The sequence below is a fragment of the Capra hircus genome, chromosome 9 (genome assembly GCF_001704415.2).
Source record: "Capra hircus breed San Clemente chromosome 9, ASM170441v1, whole genome shotgun sequence".
NCBI lineage: Eukaryota > Metazoa > Chordata > Mammalia > Artiodactyla > Bovidae > Capra > Capra hircus.
This window is the reverse complement of record NC_030816.1, coordinates 21,439,873-21,461,119: the sequence shown is the minus strand read 5'-3', so window position 1 is coordinate 21,461,119 and position 21,247 is coordinate 21,439,873. Positions and strand designations below refer to the sequence as shown.

Genomic DNA, 21,247 nt, shown 5'->3' with positions numbered 1-21,247 from the left:
CCGGGAGAGAGAGCCATCGTGTGGCTCTCTTCTTAGAAGAGAATTAATCCCATCATGAGGGCCTCATCCTCAAGACCTAATCTAACCCTAATACCCTGCCAAAGATCCCACCTCCAAATATCACACTGGGCTGAGGGCTTCAACCTAAGACATTCTGTGGGAAAGCAACATAACCAACATTCAGTTCATAGAATCGTCTTTCTGCTAAATTATTTTTTTTAAAGTTTGCCAGTGAACAAATCAAGGAGACATTCGTGGCCTATTAAAGAAGCAGTGTCAAAAAGATAGATTTTGTTTTTTTAGGATTGTAGAGACTTGAGCATACTTTTAGGCTAATGAGAAGGAACCATGTGCAAGGCGAAGGCATATAAGTGACTAGGAAAAGGTTCCTGAGGGGGTAGTGGGAGCTGCAGTGGGCCTGTGTCTCTACAAGCAGATCTATAGACTGGAAATTATTCATTAATTTCTCTTCCTGGGGTCTTCCTCCTGACATCAATATCAAGCTTTCAGGTCTCAGTAACCTTATTAATTTTTTGAAAAGTAGGGTTTTCCAGATGGCTCAGTGGTGAAGAATTCGCTTGCATTGAAGGAGAAGCAAGAGACTTGGGTCCATTCCTGGGTCAGAAAGATCCCTTGGAGAAGGAAATGGCAACCCACTCGAGTATTCTTGCCTGAGAAATCCCATGGACAGAGGAACCTGGCGGGCTGCAGTCCATAGCGTCATAAAAGAGTCGGACCTGACTTAACGACTAAACGCTAACAACAAAGGATACTTTAGATAATCCCTAAGACCACGTTTGGTACTAAACTTTTATTTTTATAGCTTTTTCTATAAAATCTACCATCCCAAAGCTGAAATGAACTTTCTGGGGTATCACCTGGTCTGCCTCCCTACCACCAAGCCAGATTTGCTGCAGACCTTTTTACCTCTAAAAGGTAGCTACCAGGCATATCACTGTGTTCAGGGACATTTAACTTTTGACTATCAAGTATCACAAATCTTCTCCAAGAGATGGCTGGCCCAGTCTGTGCATAGAAACACCATCTTATTCAACTAGAAACACCATCTTACTCAACTGTTGGACCCAGAGAAGTTGAATTCTTGCCAAAAAATTGCCCCTGGAGCTGTCTAAAGTGAAGCAACTAGTATTGGGCCTCCTTTCCTCCATTCATTCATTTTGGTTTGACATCCTTAGGAGAGACCCCACCCAGCGGCTGTTTAGAAAAGTTTAAAGAGGCAATTTCCACCTCTCGAGTGGGTTGAAAGGCATACGGTTCACACCTGGAGCTCTTCCAGACTGTCTGAAATCTCTTAGGCAGCCATATGACAGTCATAGATTACAGATTTTAGGGACTGCTGAGAGTGGGGATGGGGATTTGCTTCTTTCTGTTCTTTTTTAAAATTTAACTTTTGTTTTATGTATGGAGCATAGTTGATTTACAATGTTATATTAGTTTCAAGTATACAGCAAAGGGATTCAGTTATACATATACTCTTTCTGTTAGTTTTAGAGTATCTCTGCAGCTGTAAAATTTATGACCTTGGACATTTTTTACTTAATGGATCCAGCTTTCATGCAGCTTTTCTTGTTTTTTTATAATAGTGGCATTTGTCAGCTTTTTACAGGATTCTGTGTGAACCTTGGAAAATCTTTCCCAAAGGGAAACTATGCTATTTCTTCTAATCTTTGGTAAAACTGTTAGAAGAGTTGGTCATTCAGCTCTGTGACCTTCCCTGGCCATCCTCAGCAGTCACTTTTTGGTGTGTACCATCAGCAGTTTCAGAACACAGGGCATTCTGGAGCAACTGTGTAGCCACAGTTCTCCCCGTCATGGGGAAGAGCTCCTTAAAAGAGCCCACTGCCGAATCTCCCCATCTTCTTCTTCTTCTTCAAGAGGGAATTCCGCTTATGATCCATGTGGAGTCTGAGGGAAGAGCACCCAGTGAGGCTGTTATACCCCAGGTGTTGATGCCAGGATGCAGGATGGTCCATTAGCACTCCGGGGAAGAAAAAGTGATCTGCATTTTCTTCTCAGGCTTATGTAGTCCTCAAGTTGAAGGTGGGGCCTTTTCGATTTCTGGGTGTGAGTGCTGAGAGGATGGGCAGTGACCTGCCCCAGCAGGTATCTTCATACAGCCTCTGCCCACCTCCACTTCCACAAAGACCTTGCATATTGCTTCAAGGGAAAGATTGAGGCCAGGGGTGACAAGCTTCATCAAGGCCTACCCCTCACGCTACCAATCCCACTCCTGTGTGTGCCCACCCTCACCATCATCACTCTTTTCTCGGGGGAGGGATAGTCTTTTTGTTGTTTAGAGCCAAATGTTTTCCTTATGATCTGAATCTTGTCCGTTTCTACCTTCTAACCATCTTGTTTTATCAATCATTCTCCTGTATTTTTATGCCTGCATTCTTAAAAAATAAAAAAGAACAAAAGCCCAACTTTATACCAACTAGCCTACATCTCTTTCTATTTACAGTCAAGTGCCAAGAATCACCTATCCTAGCATCTCACCTCGCACTGACTGTTCAATCTGCCATAATGGGGCTGCTGCCTTCGTCTTGCCCTGTAGCTACCCTGAGACAGAGACCCTCTCCTCATCAATCCAGTGTCCCTTTTCTGACTGATTTTCTTGGCTGTTCTATGGCATCTAATCCCTTGACCACTCTCCTCTCCTCGAAACTCTCTTGGCCTCAGTATTACCAGTTTCCCCCATCTCCATCTCTGACTGAAGGTCCAGCCTCACTTGTGTTCTTTCTGTGCTGCCTCTTGAATGGTGATATTTCTCAAGATTCTATCTTTGCTCCTTGTATTTTGTTTTCTTTCTTTCTTTCCTTCTTTCTTTTATCTTTTGGCTGTGTTCTACAGCATGCGGGATCTTATTTCCCCAACCGGGGATTGAACCCAAGCGCCCTGCATTGGCAGTGCAGAGTCTTAACTACTGGTCCACCAGGGAAGTCTTGCTCCTTGTATTTGCTGAAGTCCATGCTTTCCCCGGATGTGGCCATTCTTATCCTCTGCTTTTACTATTGTTCATATGCTGATGAATCCAAAGTCCATCTTCAATTCAGACTTCTGAGCTCCTTGCGTTTTTAGGATGTTTCAAAGGCATCTCAAGACTCAAAATATTCAAAGCTTGTTAGCTTCTTTCCTAAGCTGCCTCCGTTTCCTGCCTCCCTCACTCAGCCTCTGAAGTCTGATTGCTAACTCTCTTGACTTACTGCTTCCATGAGTAATTCATTAAGGCAGGCACATTTAGACCCTTTGTGGTTTCAGCTCCAGCCCCTTCTCTCTGTTATCAACTTAATACCTCACAGCTTGTTATGAAAATGAAGTGACATACCACATAATTAACATGCCTAGCACCTGATAGAAATCTTAACTGAATTTGAAACCAAGAAAGCAGCCTTTCCAGGTGTTTCTGTTGTTTGGTATACATGGACCACTGGGAGTTTCAGCACTTCCTTTTTTAAGTCATTAAAATCTATGTGGTTCACGGGCTACACGGAAATAGCAAGTCACTAAATACAGTTTGCTGACTTGAAAGATTTAGGCCACTGGGAGGCTCCAGAAATTAGAAGGTTCTGACTTGGAAATCCTCAGGTGACTCCAGGTGTGATTTAAGTTTCCAGTAGAAATAGTTGAAAGAGCAACCTGAAATTTTATGATTTTTTTTTTAAGAGCTACCACTGATTGAAAATGTCTTCTTTCTATGAAATCTCACTCTTCTGGGACCTGTGCCACATAGACACACACTATAATTCAGGTTCTATGTTCTGTCCTGTAAACTTTTCCTCTCTGTGAGGAAAAGAGCTATTGTCAATCCAAGTTTTATTCCACTGAGCGTTCAATCACATAAAAAAAAACGCATTGATAAAGAATTATTCTCTTTTGTATTCTCCAGTGTGTTGTGAATTGTCTGACCTATCACGTATTTATCATGCCATGAACTTCGTTGAATTAACAGAAACCCAACTCTGTTTGCTTAAGAAATATAGTACATTTATCGCCTCATGTAACAGACAGGTTTTTTTTTTTCTCTTCAATCCACTGAGTCTCTACCCTTCCCTATGTCAGCAGTGGTGATTCTGGTCTGGCCAATGCCATGTCCCGATTGGCTTGGATCTAGGTGGCAAGATTTTAACCTGGTAAAAAGCCACTATGCCTAGGTAATAGCAGTGGAGCTGGGGCTGTGGATGACTTACCTGAAGTAGACACATTGCCTCATAAAATGTTGGGCAGCTGAATAGAAGCATGTAATTCTTTTACGAGGGGTAAGACAAAGTCAGCCAACAAATGTCCATTACGTGAAGCATAGTGATAGAGAGAACTTGAAAAGGAAGTAAAGGAGTTGTAGGGACATTTTGGGGGGAAGAAAAGGTGTATGCAGTGGCTTTAGAGCTCCTAGAAGAAGAAGAAAGTGGAAGACACAAGAGACTGAAAGAAGAAAAGCAAAGAAAGATCTAAGTGGGAAGGACAGAGTCTGGGTATAAGGGAGAAGGAATTATCCCAGGACATTCATTTCTTAACTGTTTTTAGTGAAGTATTTCCAACTGTTCATGTGCTTTGTTTAACCTCTCCTCTCTTAAGGAAACACTTGAAAAATAAAATTTTGCTTTTCTGTGGCTATGGCTTTTGTGTGTGTGTGTGTGTGTTTTCAATTTTAGGGCAACTATTGCTGACTGAATAAGGACTACATGTTTCCTTCTCAGATCACAAATAGGCATCTTATACTGACTGCATCTCTCCTCTATCTGCTGATTATTTGCCATAGCCACTGTAGGATGACCACTAGTCATGTCCAGTTAAAGTTCTGGAAGGTTCCCAGAATAAAGAAGTACAGCAACTGGACTGATTCTTTAAGGAATATGCAACGAAGTGTAAAGGAAATTCAGCTCTCTTTTTTAAAGAGAGAATCCTTTGTTACACCAAGTTTCTAGGGCTGGGAGGCACCTTCATCAGGGACAGCTTCAGTGTTACTGAGAAGAAACAAATTAGACTCTGTAGCTGGTGGACGAAGCTGTGAACTATCACAACCACCCAGAGTCTACAGTCCCAAATGGAGAGACACTAAGCAATGAATAATATGGCTTTTAGCATTTACTGTATTACTTAACCGGAGAAGGCAAGTACTGGCACCCTACTCCAGCACTCTTGCCTGGAAAGTCCCATGGATGGAGGAGCCTGGTGGGCTGCAGTCCATGGGGTCGCTAAGAGTCGGACACGACTGAGCGACTTCCCTTTCACTTTTCGCTTTCATGCATTAGAGAAGGAAATGGCAACCACTCCAGTGTTCTTACCTGGAGAATCCCAGGGATGGGGGAGCCTGGTGGGCTGCCGTCTGTGGGGCTGCACAGAGTCAGACACGACTGAAGCGACTTAGCAGCAGCAGCAGCAGTGTTACTTAACATTGAGCAGATATTGGTTAAAGTGATCTCTTTGGTTATAAAATTTTAATATCATCTTTGCATCTCAAGCATCTGAGTTTTCCGAATTTCTACTTTGGTTCTTCATAAACAGGGAGGAGAGGGAACTTTCCACTTATTCGTGATAGTCCATTGCAACTAAAGAGATCCAGGCTTCCAATAACTAGTGGTTGAAAGTGAGAGATTTGAGAAGACAATAAATAGATGAGCAGGCTGCTGAGAGAAATGTGTCTGATTCCTGGCAGCTTTAAATAGCGAACACACAACCATGGCAGGCCTCCTCGGCAAACAGCTGGGGAACCATCTGATGATGTCATTTGAATAACACTAAATTACTCCTCTGTCCCAAACCTTTCTTCCCTTTTGGCTTTACCAAGATGATAGAAATCTCTGCATTGATCAAGGGTTTGGGTTCAGAGTGAAAGCTTTTATGAAATAAAGATATTATGTAACTCTGTAGTTTATGCTGTGCAGTTCGTACATTCTTTGTGTAAAGACTCAACTTCACACAAAGGCAATGAAGATACACTTGGAGTCCAGCAGGTGGTGTGCAACCTTCCTTTACTAAGAAATGTTTCTTTTTCTTGGATCCCCACTCCGTTTGCAGAGAGATACCATTTCATGAATCTTGGATGTTCTCCCCCCTTACCTTTTATCTTTTCAATTCATCTCTTCTGTCCCTCTCCATGAACCTGGATCCTTCCCACTTATTCATTGTGTCCAAGGTTAATTCCCTTTGACAGAGAATTCTGGACCTGTGTTACATATTACAGCAACTAAAGCCACATATAGCTACTGAACATTTATAATGTGACTAGTGTGATCGAGGAAATGAATTTTTAATGTAGTTTAATTTTAACTAATTTAGATTTAAAAACTGAAGCTATCGAACAACACTAAACACTGGTTGGTTGTTTTGGTAGAATGGCATTTCACTGTAAACTTTGAAAATTTAGCACTGAATTGAGATGTGCTAAAAATGTAAAATACACATTAGAGCTCAAAGATTTAGCATAAAAAAGAATGCAATATATCTATAGTAATTTTTATATTAGCTAAATATTAAAATAATTTTTGATAACTAGTCTAAATGAAATACATTATTAAAATTAATGTTACCTATTTCTTTTTATTTTTTAATGTAAGGAATTTAATTAGAAAATTTATATATGAATCTCATAATTCTATTGAATGGCACTTTCTAGATTTTCGTTTTTCAGAAAGGAGCAACAATTGAATACAAACAAGCCACTCTCTTGGTTACATGGATCACCTTTCATAGCATAAATTCAATGCTAAGAGAATTGCCTCCCAGGGTGAGGAAAACAAAAAAGGATAGAAAACAAACCTCATCCTGAAGTCACTACCAGTTTCAACACTCAGTGCCACTGAGAGTATTAGATTAGCTGCCTTCAGAGGGCGGGTAATGAAGACATGGGCCGAGTGAGTTTTGATGACTGGGTTGGGAGAGAAAGGAGAGGAGAGTGCTGACAAGTAGGAGAATAGTCCAGGGCCTGGAACATTTTCAAGATGGCTAGTTGAGTGCTATCTTCAGAGGGAGGCCCTTAGACATGAATATCTTGGGTTTCTGGAGAAGTGAGCCTACTATAAAGAAGAAATAGAAAGCTGAGCAGAAGATGGAAACATTCCAGAATAAGTTTTGGGGTGGACTGTAGGCCAGCATGCTTCTTGAAGGCATCCATGGAATTGTGATATTATCCCTTCTGATATGAGATATCCTTCTTCCATGCTTCTGCTCCTGGTCTTCTGTGCAACTGGCTTGAAACTCCTTCCACTGATGCTGCAGCTGCTCCAGTGACCTTAACTGGTTCCTGATACCTGCCTCAATGTCCTTTCAAAGACGCAGCTAGGGAGGTGGGGAACAGACAATTTTCCATAGCCTTCTAAAGTCCAAAAATACGGAACTTCAGTGGTGGTTATTTATATCTTTTAAATTTCAGATATTTATTACATTCAGTCCTCTCAGTTTACAGATAAGTGAGTGAGAGAGACAGAGGCAGAGAGAGGCTGAGAGGTGATGTGCCAGGATCAGCCACTGGTCAGGATTAACTGAAGCCACTAGAAACAGAACTGAGTCTGTACGTTTAGGTTCCTGAGATGTAGCTGAGGTCTATCAATACTGTATCATTTACACCAGCTTTAACTGATGGTGCCACACTAACTGTAACTTTTACTTATCCTTTGAATTCTCTGCAGAGCCTAGTAGATGCTGGACTGCTATATGCTTATGGTCTGGTAAAGACTATCATTTATTTAATCCAGTACACTGTGAATTTATTTAATCCGGTACACTATATTCTGTTCTGGTGACAGAATACACTTTGCACAATTTTTAAGTGATAAAAATGTTACCAAAATTTCTAACTGAAGATAAGAAAGTCTTCTCAAAGAACATTATTTATCTCTCATCTTATTTCCTGGCCTGAACAACAGCAATGTTTCATGAATAAAGGAAGGAATTTAGTTACTACCAGCTATCTAAAAATTAAGTTAATTAAAATTAAATGTTATTTTAAAATATTTCAGAGTTAGCATCCAAATAAATAGGTTGTCTTGATAATTATAAACCAGCAGTAACTTCAGGAACCTGAAACTATAAGCCAAGCCAATATATGAGAACAGTCTATAGCCATAGATAGTTAGTCTATATCCACAGCTTCATAAAACTGTGGGAAATTGTGGCAATTGATATTGTTTCTATAGAGAATGCAATGTACAATATCTAGAAACTATCTTTATATAGTGAATTTTATATCATTTCATCCATTTTCCCGACAAGAAGAGATAAATACACCAACTGTGTAGGTGGTATGCCTCTTTTTCATTACCATAAGTAAATGAAATAAACAGATTCTCTTAGACTAGACTATATAATATGTAGAATTCATGCTTGCTATCTTACAAGGAGTTATTTGTATGTGAAATCTTGTGGACTTGATATTGAAAATGTGTGATTTACAAGCAAAGAAAAAACAGCTTTAAATCTTAGTGCCCTGCATTTCAAATTTCTGGCTGATTTATAAGCCTTTTAAATCCCATGCTATTAAGAAATTCAAAATTTATATGGCTATATATATCTTGCTAATATTAACTCCTCAGCCAGCCAGCCTGTGGCATTTTGCATGCTTTTCTTCACTTTTTCCGTCTGTACTTTTTCTCATCTAGCTTTTTCAGAAATGTTATTCCTATTTCTGTCACACTGTCGCCTTTCAGTCTGTCTTGCAAGAATGTAACATCAGCCGCCAAATGCACCTAGGAAAAGGAAAAATAAAACGGGCTTATATATATCATTTAGCTTTTTAAAAAACTCTTAAATTTTTCTATTTTTCAGTTTGATAAACCCCATAAAGAGCTCACTTTCCTTTGGAATGATAAAAAAGGGCTTGTTCTGTGGATGAAGGGCCCTTTACTGTGTGTCCTCCATTGATGGTCTGGCTGTGGTCAGCTCTGTGTGTGAGTCTGCAAAGAGAAGGGTGGTCCAGGACAGGCTCAAATCATCCTGGCTGATTCTCAGTCAAGCCCAGAATGAGGGCCTGTTTTTGCTCACAGTATAGGTCTAAACTATGGATCTATCTCAAGAACACAAATTCCCAACTCAGTGATGGCCTTGACCCAATGTGCCTTGCCAAAGAGAACTTCCAAGGAGAAATGGCTTAAACGATTCTTCTCCAGCTGACTTGCTATAAGTCATTCTGTCATTAGCTCAATAACATGATCATTTTTCCTAACAACATTTAGCAATCACTTACGGCTTTGAGAACTATGAAACAACACCAACTAAATAAATTATAAGTATAAAATTAAACATTGAAATTGTGGACTTGAATATTTGATACCCAGGCCGTCTTTTCCACGATAAAGCATTTCTTATTTCTCAGACATTGAAGTAAACCCTTAGGGCTTACTTCTTTATTCATTAAAATACACTCACAAAAGAGCAGCATATTGCTGACCTACCCTCAACAGAGTGCCTTTTCAGTTATTTTAAGTCACAGGAATAAATAAGGTAAATAAGCAAAAATACCTAGTAAAAGCAAATAAGTGAAAAAGCCTGAGTCTACTAATTAATATTTATTGAGATCTGACTCATTCCCCTCTCTTACTAAGAATTCCCTGGTCAATCAGCTTGCCTTTGTTAAATTGTAAACTAAAAGAGGAGAGTTAAAAAGTTGGCTTAAAGCTCAACAGTCAGAAAACGAAGATCATGGCATCTGGTCCCATCCCTTCATAGGAAATAGATGGGGAAACAGTGGAAACAGTGTCAGACTTTATTTTTTGGGCCCCAAAATCACTGCAGATGGTGACTGCAGCCATGAAATTAAAAGACACTTACTCCTGGGAAGAAAAGTTATGACCAACCTAGATAGTATATTCAAAAGCAGAGACGTTACTTTGCTGACTAAGGTCTGTCTAGTCAAGGCTATGGTTTTTCCTGTGGTCATGTATGGATGTGAGACTTGGACTGTAAAGAAAGATGAGCACAGAAGAACTGATGCTTTTGAACTGTGGTGTTGGAGAAGACTCTTGAGAGTCCCTTGACTGCAAGGAGATCCAACCAGTCCATTCTGAAGGAGATCAACCCTGGGAATTCTTTGGAGGGAATGATGCTGAAGCTGAAACTCCAGTACTCTGGCCACCTCATGCAAAGAATTGACTCATTGGAAAAGACTCTGATGCTGGGAGGGATTGGGGGCAGGAGGAGAAGGGGACGACCGAGGATGAGATGGCTGGATGGCATCACGGACTCGATGGATGTGAGTCTGAGTGAACTCCGGGAGATGGTGATGGACAGGGAGGCCTGGCGTGCTGCGATTCATGGGGTCGCAAAGAGTCGGATACGACTGAGCGACTGAACTGAACTGAACTGATGGTGTGACAAATTATTTGCTGTCTGAGTGCAAAAAAACATACCTTTGTGATGCCCATCACCCAGTAAAAGGATGTACACTGCACTTTGAAATATGGAAGTTAAGTGCACTCTCATTTTTTTCTCATAAGATCTTTCTTGTATTAGTCATAATTTAACTGAAAACCAATTAAAATAATAAGAAGACTACATTGAAATTATTTGGGTATATGGGACCACATGAGGTCTAATACATATATGTCATTCAGCACGTATAATCAATTATCCATGAAAACTGAAGAGATTTCTTTATCCTATTTTGGACTTGATTTTTTTCTCTATCTATATGCAATTCACACTGAATTAATTCAACTTCTTTGTCCCTTGCTTGAAACATTTTTTTATGCTTTTGGACATAGTTCTCCTTTTACCTGGAATATTATTTTCCCCTTAGCCCAAGATCTTCATCTAACTGCTTTGTCATCTTTCAAATGTCAGCCCACAGTCTGACTAGGAAGGCTTCCCTCTCCCCACGCCTGTTCCACCCCAGGTCCTCCCATGACCCTGAGTCATTCATTTGCCTTCTATACTGGACAAAAGACTCTTGAAGGGCAACAACTGTGTCTTTTTTTTCTCTGTATGCTCAATGGCTGATCGCTATCTTAGTTAAATCAATGAATGATTAGATCAGATTTGTTTTAATTAAGCCTCCAGCGGCCCCCAGTGACCCCACCTCCTATCATTCAAGTAGTTCCCTCCAAAGTCCAGCAGAATTGACAGCACTTGTGGTGTTTAGAGCGCTACAGAAACCTCTGTGACAAGGAACTTCAGGAAGCCTCTAGCCAGCTGTGAGCAAGGCACTGAGGCCAGTGAGTGAGCTTGGAAGTAAATTCCCAGCCTCAGTCAAGTCTTCAGAGACTGCAGCTCCAACCAACTGCCTGACTGCCTGTGCACTACGCTGTGAAAGGCTTTGAACCATGGCCACCTAGCGAGTCGGTCCCAGGTTTCCAGTCCTCAGAAACTGTGTGAGATAATAAATATTTGTTGTTGTAAGCAGCTACCTTTGAGGGTAGTTAATTAGCCAGCACTAGATAACGAATGCTGTGCCTTGCTTAGTTGCTCAATCGTGCCCAGCTCTTTGCGACCCCATGGACTGTAGCCTGCCAGGCTTCTCTGTCCATGGGATTATTCAGGCAAGAATACTGGAGTGAGTTGCCATGCCCTCCTCCAGGGGATCTTCCCAACCCAGGGATTGAACCCAGGTTTCTCTCATTGCAGGCAGATTCTTTACCATCTGAGCTACCTAAGAAGCCCAAGAATAGTAGAGTGGGTAGCCTATTCCTTCTTCAGGGGATCTTCCCAATCCAGGAATTGAACCAGGGTCTCCTGCATTGCAGGCAGATTCCTTACCAGCTAACTACCAGGGAAGCCCAGATAATGACTGTTCAGTTCAGTTTAGTCGCTCAGTCGTGTCCGACTCTTTGCAACCCCATGAATCGCAGCACGCCAGGCCTCCCTGTCCATCACCAACTCCCGGAGTTCACTCAGACTCACGTCCATCGAGTCAGTGATGCCATCCAGCCATCTCATCCTTTGTCGTCCCCTTCTCCTCCTGCCCCCAATCCCTCCCAGCATCAGAGTCTTTTCCAATGAGTCAACTCTTACGCATGAGGTGGCCAAAGTACTGGAGTTTCAGCTTTAGCATCATTTCTTCCAAACCCTGGCAAAATAAAGTATGTGCCTTACCATTTCCAGGGCCCCTCTGATAATCCCACAGAGTAAGTTGCAGTAGCACAGAGAAGACCGCCCAGTGGGGAGCTCTTCCACAAACTCCACCAGAGGATTCTTGTCTAGAATCAAGGAAAATTCATTTCTGCTTGCGTTGTTACACGTCACAGTTGGTGTAATTCCTAAGTACATCTTGAAAGCAACCTAGCAAACAGGGAAAAAATATATTACAAAACTTGGCCTGGAATAAATAACTATTAGTGGAGAAGGAAATGGCAATCTACTCCAGTATTCTTGCCTGGGAAATGCCCTGGACAGAGGAGCCTGATGGGCTATAGCCCATGGGGTCGCACAAGAGATACCACTTAATGACTAAACAATGACAGCAAAGTGGCTGAACTGCGTTGTTGTACAGGAGAAACCAACACAATATTGTAATGCAGTTTTCCTCTGATTAAAGAATAAATAAAGAAAAATAAAGAACTGCTAGTAAGACACCCAAATACCACTCCAGGTACAATTGTTAAGCTTCTGGAGTTCATAGTCAGAAAGCCTGAGTTCACACTCAGCTTTGAAATTTACTGACCTTACAACATGTACAATTCTTAAACTTTTTTTCATGGAATCTCCTAAAGTATTCGTTTTCTGTGGAAACAGTATGGTTTATGAAACACAAAGTTAAGGCAGTATTTTTGGAAAAAAACTTAAAAAAAATATTCCTTAGAAGGGTAAGAAATTAAAATATTACTCATCGGCAGCATACTAGCATAATATTTGTCACATGAGCCCAGCAAAGTCTTCTGAATTATAAGGGACCCAAGACACATGTGCCAAAAAGGAAGGTGACAGAGTTGGGGACAGAGAGGGTAGAGGAAGATTAAACCAAAGAGTATGCTTTGGGAAGAGGAGGCAGTCACATCACCAAGAATAACGTCTCTGAGAAGGAGCAAGGGCCGGTGGTGGCAGGCACATAAGTGGGTCATAAAGTAGCTTTTCAAGAAAGTCCGCTGTTTTAAAGAGCTTAAAGAATTTTACAATGTAGAGATAGAGGAAACCTTGGGGACTATTTCTTTTTACCTCCAGTTTCACAAACGAGTAAACTGGGATTCAGAGAAGTAAAACGACATGGCTAAGATTACACTATCACTTAGTTCCTTGGCTTCTAGTCCAAGTGACTTTCTTGTCACAAAATATACAGACCTGGAAACTGAGGTTTATTAATGGAAATTTGTCAGCTTGATTGTTGTTGTCTTTCAAGTGATTTCATTAATTTTCATATTAAAAGTAGTGAATTCAATACTAAAAGCCGTGTAGAAGCAAAGTGTGGAGAAGGCAATGGCACCCCACTCCAGTACTCTTGCCTGGAAAATCCCAAGGACGGAGGAGCCTGGTGGGCTGCAGTCCATGAGGTCGCTAAAATTTGGACACAACCGAGCGACTTCATTTTCACTTTTCACTTTCATGCATTGGAGAAGGAAATGGCAACCCACTCCAGTGTTCTTGCCTGGAGAATCCCAGGGACAGAGGAGCCTGGTAGGAGGCCGTCTATAGGGTCACACAGAGTCGGACACAACTGAAGTGACTTAGCAGCAGCAGCAGCAGAAGCAAAGTGAAGACAATTTCCTTAAATTATACATAATTAGAAGAACTAAAAGGTTCATGATTCAGTGAGCACTGCCTGTCTAGCATAGTGCCTGGCACACAGTGAAATTCAACAACGATTTGAAAAATGAATTATTGAATAGGCATTCATTCTGTGTTTGACATCATCTTTACACCCAGAATACAAAATTTATTAAGATGTAGTTCCTGTTTTATAAGAGCTTACAGTTAAAAAGGAGCTATAGATATTAAATAAATAACAGCAAAATTATGATAAGCTCCACAAGTACAATGTTGTATATTAGGAAGTAACCCTTGAAATATTTACAGAGGAAGAAGCCTCTACACTGTTTATGAATACTGAGCGAGTGTTTGCCAGGTAGACAAGGTCAGGTGTGTGTGTGTGTGGGGTCGGGGGGATGTTTCAGATAGAAGGAACATGTCAAGGGCACAGAATACCATGATGAGGTTCAGGGAAAGTTCGCTTTCATCAACTTGTGGGCAACAGGGAGCCCCAAAGATGTGAGTAGGCTAGGGAGGAAATGGATTTCTATATTAGAGGGATCTCCTCCGTGTCAGCATAGAGGACGAATTTAAGGTTGAGAACGGGGGTAGGCATGAAGTCAAAGGCAGAAATTCCAGTCAAGAGGTTACTACGATAGCCTAGGAAAAAAATGATGAGGACCCTTCTCACTTTGTCTTTAATTCAAAACTCAAACTCTCCCTGAACTTTTCCATATAAATTTCAAACAGCCCCAATCCAAACATTTGATAAAGTCACAGATCAGTTAAAGAGGATGTAAAATGAAGCTTCCAGATCTTAAGTCAAAGTAGCAAAAGTTTTAAGTAACAAGAGGAAAATACCATCATGAAAGTCTAGGCTAGGAGACTTGATTTGGCTTCCAACCAATTGGCTGAAACCCGACTTCTGCTAATGTTTATTCCTTTGGATGGAAAATTCCTAAACTATTATTATCTGTAATAGTCGGAATTTCTTTCTGATTCTCCATCCAAGCCACATGGAAATAACATAATAGAGGGGGCTATTCACTGTGAATTTACTCTGATTCTCAGTGTTTTGGTCCAGTTTCATGGCCCTAACATCCACCAGTAGGAGGCATTATCTGAACACTGTTGGGAAATATTCATTCCTAGGGAATGACACTGTTTCCTTATCTGGCTGAATTCAGTCTGAGAAGGAGGACTGTTGTTTCTAATGAAGAAAGAGCTCCACCCTCGGCCACTGCCACAGCGGCTCTGCCAACAAATAAGAGCAAAGCGTTTTCGCTCTGCGTATCTCCAACATGGATGCTTTTCAGGGGTTTTTAAAATTCATCCTCAACCAGAAAACTGTCATTGGCTACAGCTTCCTGGCTCTGCTGACCGTGGGGGGTGAGCGTCTCTTTTCACTCGTGGCTTTCAAGTGTCCCTGCGGCACTGAGAATGTGATCTACGGGCTGGCTTTCCTGTTTGCTCCCGCCTGGGTGTTACTGATCCTGGGATTCTTTCTGAACAACAGGTCATGGAGACTCTTCACAGGCTGCTGTGTGAATCCCAGGAAAATCTTCCCCAGGGGCCACAACTGCCGCTTCTTCTCTGTCCTCGGGCAGATCATCCTGAGTTCATTGGTGGCCCCCGTGATGTGGCTGTCTGTGGCTTTGCTCAATGGGACTTTTTATGAATGTGCAATGAGCGGGACCCAAAGTCCAAGACTCCTCGATCTGATTTGCAAAGGCAAGCCTGAAGAGTGCTGGAAAGAACTTTACAAAGTATCTTGTGGAAAAACCAGCATGACCCCCACAGACAACGAAGAACTGAAATTGTCGCTGCAAGCCCAGTCTCAGGTAAGAAGGGACAAAGGTGCCTTTCCCCTACACCTCCTGCCCCCCAGCGGGAGCTTGAAGTATTCTCTCTGTACTCCGTTCAGCCAGGGTAGAGCCTGAATCCTGAAACTCTGAAATTCTGAATTCTGAAACTCTGGAGATTGGAATGTGGTGCAGCATTAAGACAGTCTCAGGAAAAGCTTTTCAGAGGTTGGATGGCTAATAAAATTGCTGATTGGATTGTCTTTTCCACCTCCGAAAAGAAAATCTCCTCTTGAGTTAGACATCTGTAAATACTTAAGTACTTTAAAACAATTTCTCTGGGTTGACTTTGTAAATGATGCATGACACTAACTCATTATAAAGTGTTAATGGCAGAGCTGTAATTAGAAATTACTGCCTTCTATTAATTATTTTCAAACTGGTTTTTCAGAGAAACACACACATACATACATAGCATACATCCATTAAAATACAGCTGAACCAAATGAGCTAATACTTTTCAAAGTTGCACATCATATAATTAGTATAGAGATTCTCTTGCGTGATTTCTGGCAACTGCTATCTCTACGTGTAAACATTGTTAAGATGGAAAAGAATTTCCTGTATAAAATAGGGTGTTGGCAGACTTTAAATAGCCTCCAGTGAAACAGGACCATATTCTCCAGGGAGTTTTCCTCCTACGGTCTGTGCTCTATAGCTAAAAAGTTCTTCTTACATTACTTTAGGAGCTCAAGATTTGGGGCATTGTTTTATTTAACAGAAGGAAATTGGAGCTTTACCTGATACAAGGAAGTAGCTCGTCATTCTTTCAGGGATGTGAGCACAAATCCAGATGTGAGCCTGGCCCTGGCCTCAGGAAAAGACTGAATTCCTACTTGAGGAGCAGGAATGACATTCCACAAATCAAAACAAGCAATAGGAGTAGATAAACAGGTCCACACTCTGTCGGGAAGGCTATTTGTTTAAGAATAAATGCGCTGAAAATACTGAGACTTTACTCTTTTTTTTTTCAATATAGACTGGCCTTTTCAACAACACATCAAAGCAAAATTTGTTCCCAAACTGGTTGGCAATATATTCAGATTCTCTTCATAAACTAATAAGCCTCCCCCACAAAACCTTTTGTTTAATGCATAAAGCACATTTTAGACAAAAACATGCCAGGCTGCCAAACATCTTCCTTCTTTTGCTGAACGAAGGTCTTAATTACAAATGCGATGATGCAATGAGTGATTTATGATTTGTGTCCTTGGGTACCAGGCTCCATTCAGGTGGCAGCGGATCCAAACACTTACCACTGGGTAGCTTTTCCTTCTCTAAATACAGGCATAAGGAAATCATTCCTGTCCTGCCACAGCTGAGCCTGGGCACACTGACCTATTTACTTTTCAGAGGAATGAGAAGGACCTGGGGCTGATTCCTTAGGGGAGGACGCATAAGAGATGTGGACAAAGGGAGCTGTATGATAGCAGGTGCTGACCACAGTGCTTCCTATAGGCAGGAGCAGCAAACAGTCCGGACCCACAGCTGGGTATGTAGGTGGGGGTGGAAAAAGTGCCACGTGCATGGGTGGGGCAGAGGAACGAAATCCAGCTGGGTGGCTTTCCGTCCTTTGGGTAGGTAGAGTAGTGGCAAGAACTCCACCTTGGAGTTGCCTAGCCTGGGGTTTGAATCCTGATTCTACCGCTCACCAGCTACGTGACCCAGAGCTACTGTTTGACCCCTGAGAGCCCCAGTGTCCTCATAGTTGGGGGTAATAACACCTACCCTTGGAAGTACAGAGATGATGGACATAAATGGGCATAAAACTACTGGCACACAGTAAGCATTTTAAACTGGTGAGAAAAATGCCAAGGTTTGAAGAAGACACATACAGAATGGTGTATTATTGAGGGCTGGGGTGGGACCATCCATCATGTCTAGTTAGATCCTGGGTACCATGAATTAGTGAAGAACAAGAGGGCTCAGTGCTCAGGACTCAAGTGAAAGCAAGTTGATGCTAAGTCCTCGCAATGAGAGGAGGAGGGCCTGAAGCTGATTAAACAGTGAATAACTCAGCAGAATTGGTTTAGATACTGAAATGAGAAAGCCTACAGGCCTACAGGAGGATGGGCTGTGTGGAAAAAAGATAGAGGTTAGAGAAAAGAGGAAGATCTGATGTAGCCAACCACAAGTGACTCAAGTAAATATAAGCACTGTCGCACGATGGGAGTGGTATCTCATTTCTTAATCACATCAGAAAGATACCCTATGTTCAGTAATGCCTTTACACAGACATGGATGCGATTGAAAAATAGCAGCCCGTGCTAATAGCTGATACTTACTGAGACATGTGGATTTCTACATCACCTCATTTTAATCCTCGAATTTACATTCTGAGGAGGGTAACCCCTGCTTTACAACTGAGGAATCAGAGGCACAGAGAATACCTGTAAAAAAGTGAAAGTTGAGATTTAAACCCAACTGATGCCAACCCAGAGCTGGCACTCATGTGGGGTCTGAGACCCTGCACAATGACCTCCGCAGTCTGAGTCAGAGTTTGGAAACCATCGGTTTCCAAATAAACATTGGAGCTTATTTGTTCCATTATGATCAGCATGGGTTCATTTGCAGAGTGTTATTTTTATGTTCAAATAGGCCCATCTGCTGAGAAATACTAAGGGCCATTTAACCAAAATATTAAGATAAACTTGGAAAGAGCTTTGTTAGTTGTTCACATATGAAATTAACTCATATTGTGAAAAATATTGGGTTGGCCAAAAAATTCATTCCGGTTTTTTTTTTTTTTTGACATCATATCCTTTCAATGTGTTATTTTGAGAACTGATGTCCAAAAGTTCTTTTTTCCCCCCTTGCCTTTTATGCAAGCTTCCAGTTCTTATAGCTTCAGTTTCCTTTTTGTGCTACATTTGTCTTGCTTTATAGTGAGATAGGATACGGTAATGAGTGATGATACCTCTCTCAGGGTGGGTCTGCGGTTCTCTGCAAACAATGTAACGTGGGAAAAATCAGTCACTGGTCACGAATATCCATGTATCAATGCCTGAAGATACTCCACTAAGGAGCTAGTAATATGCTCACACACAGAATTCTTTCCTATAAAGCTAGTACTATATGAGGGCTTGGTTCTTCCAGTTCTTGGATAATCTATATTTTTGCTCCTTTCCATTTGCCTGCCTTCTGGGTATTTCTTTGCATACCAGCAATGGTGGGTAGGATGGAGAACAGAGGTTAGGTAAACCCTAACTTTATTTGATTAAAAAAAAAAAAAACAAAGACCAAAACTTGTTAATAATTAAGATGACGGAAGTCAACTGAGGTCTGCTATTAAATTAGCCATACACTTCCCAATAACACTACCCCGTCTCCTTGAGAAGTGGCTTTGCTTTTGCTGTGCTCAGTATTTCTTTCTTTCTAAGATTCTAGGATGGTTCCTGATTTGTTCCGCATCTTTCTTCTCTCTGCTCACCACGTGTTATACTCGCTGCCGATCTAAAGTTAGTTACCTTCAGCTGAGTTTTTGGAAGACATATGCACAGAAGGAGAAGGAGCAGTTGGAAAACACATTCGTGGACTACGCCAAAAAGCTGAGTGAGAGAAACCTGAAATGCTTCTTGGAAAACAAGAGGCCAGATGTCTTCCCCATGCCCACCTTTGCAGCCTGGGAGGCTGCTTCGGAGCTCCATTCCTTCCACCAAAATCGGCCACACTACAGCACCCTCCACAGGGTGGTAGAGGATGGTCTGGACCTTCGCCCGGAGGATGAGGAGACCACAATGATGCTTATGGGTACCGCCCAAAACGTGCAGCTCACCCACCATCACTGACTCACAGGGTCCAGATGCCTTCCTCCTGCATCAACAGCTACCTGAGTATCTCCGTGTTTTCTTCCGTTTAGTATTTCTTAATCAGACAATAACACAAAGGCAAGCAGCTTTTGAGACAGGACAAAGGTTTCACGTGCTCAAACTGCTGCTGAGTGACTGGCCAAAGATGGTGACAATGGTGCTCTTGTATTGGTTGGGGGTTGGGAGTCGGGCTCAGGGGCTTCAGGTTCTAAGATCTGATGACTGACAGACCCATGCGAGAAGTTCTGCCACTCTCTGTAAATACAGTCACGGAATCCAGGGGAGCAGTGGTGACTTGTGAGTGAGCGCGGTCCCCCTAACAGACTTCTGTTATTAACAGACTCTCCACTTCCACACAGCGGGATCTGCGGTGTAGTTGGTAGAAATCCTCGTAGTAAATCTATCATACTACCTTCCAAGGATGTAATGAAATGCTACCATTTAAAATTCATTTCCTTGGAATCTGAAGACATCAGTTCTCAAAAATAACACATTGAAAAGATATGATGCCAAACATTCAGAGCTTTTCCCATGTTTCCACTATGCATTGAAAGTAGACCCCTGGAGTCAGAGCTGTATTATGACTCTTGTGGGCTCTAGGCACTTTTGCCTTCATGGGCTGATTTCTACATTAAGAAATACACATGTACACACACTCACAAGCACACACACCCCTATACTTATGACTATTGATATAAAGGCATATATTAATATTGTATAGGGCTTCTCAGATGGCTCAGAGGCAAAGAATCTGTCTGCAATGCGGGAGGCCCAGGTTCAATCCCTAGGTCAGGAAGATCCCCTGGAGAAGGAAATGGCAACCCACTCCAGTATTCTTGCTTGGGAAATCCCATGGACAGAGAAGCCTGGCAGGCTACAGTCCATAGGGACACAAAAGAGCTGGACATGACTAAACAGCAACAACAATATTAATGTTATATGTTAGAACTTTTTTTCAACCTTGAAGTTCATTTATTACCTTGTGACTGTATAAGAAACTGAAAACACTTTAGTGGGCTCCTACAGAATGCAAATTTTGTATTCTATTATATAATATATCCACATTAGTGTAAATATATAGATACATTAGTTCCCTCTAAATCTATGAATGGAATCAATATTTAAGGAAGAGGTACCATGTTTTATGCTGTGACTCACATCTAATACCATGGAGGGTCCTTGCCTCCTCATTGGAGAATCCTGGGGCTGAATTCCTTATTATCATGCAACATTATCCCAAACTGGGGAAAGGATCCTATAGGTACAAGACCTGACACATATCCTTGGGAACTTGGAGGTACAGAGTCATGTTGTGTGTGTGTGTGTGTGTGTGTGTGTGTGTGTGTGTGTGTGTGTGTGTGTGTGTGCGTGTGTGTGTGTAGGTGGGAGAGTGGGAGGTGGGGGCTGTGAGGTTGCAATATTGCTTGGGTTTTAAACATGGTGTGTGACAAATGTATGACAATTGGTTCCTGGAAAAAAAAAAGGTGGTTATTTGAAGTGTTTGCCCATTTCTCTGTTGTAATTTCAAGTTACCAAGGTGATATCACTGAAATCAGAGTTAGGAAGAGACAATATGAGCCAGAACTTCTAAGAAGATTTTGTGGTGTATTTACTTTCATTCTAGCCAAACTGTCTCTGGTACAACTTTGGTGCATCTGAGTTTCACTGCAATAAGACCTAACCATGGTAGATTAAACATGGCTTAATGGCGCCAATTGAGAGAGAGAGTCTTTTCCTCTTTTCCTTGAGTCTGACCTTAACGAACCAACAATATGTAGCAGAGGTGAAGCCAGGTTGCAGAACTATTCCAGCTTATGCCTTGGTCTCTGGCAATGCTTACTCTGGTAAAAACCAGCGACCATGTAAGAAATGCAATTACCTTAATGAAGAGTCCCAAGCCCCGAAGAGGGCTAAAGTAGCCAAGTGGAGAGACTGAGACAGAGATCA

The 21,247-nt window shown here is 41.7% G+C and overlaps 2 protein-coding genes across 2 annotated transcripts in view; one reads left to right on the top strand and one right to left on the bottom strand.

The window, feature by feature from the left end:
- TRAPPC3L (trafficking protein particle complex 3 like) overlaps window positions 7,190–21,247 on the bottom strand; it is a 67,082-nt gene continuing 53,024 nt past the window's right edge. The window contains exons 5-6 of the mRNA XM_013966415.2: window positions 12,043–12,228; window positions 7,190–8,702 (exon numbers count right to left, since the gene is read on the bottom strand). Coding sequence (XP_013821869.1) covers window positions 8,583–8,702; window positions 12,043–12,228 — 306 coding nt within the window. The 3' untranslated portion in view covers window positions 7,190–8,582. The remainder of the gene's footprint in view (window positions 8,703–12,042; window positions 12,229–21,247) is intronic.
- FAM26E (family with sequence similarity 26 member E) lies at window positions 14,853–21,021 on the top strand. Its single transcript, XM_005684537.3, has 2 exons — window positions 14,853–15,470; window positions 18,872–21,021. Exons 1-2 carry the CDS (start codon window positions 14,931–14,933, stop codon window positions 19,277–19,279), a joined length of 948 nt encoding a protein of 315 aa, XP_005684594.1. The 5' UTR covers window positions 14,853–14,930; the 3' UTR covers window positions 19,280–21,021.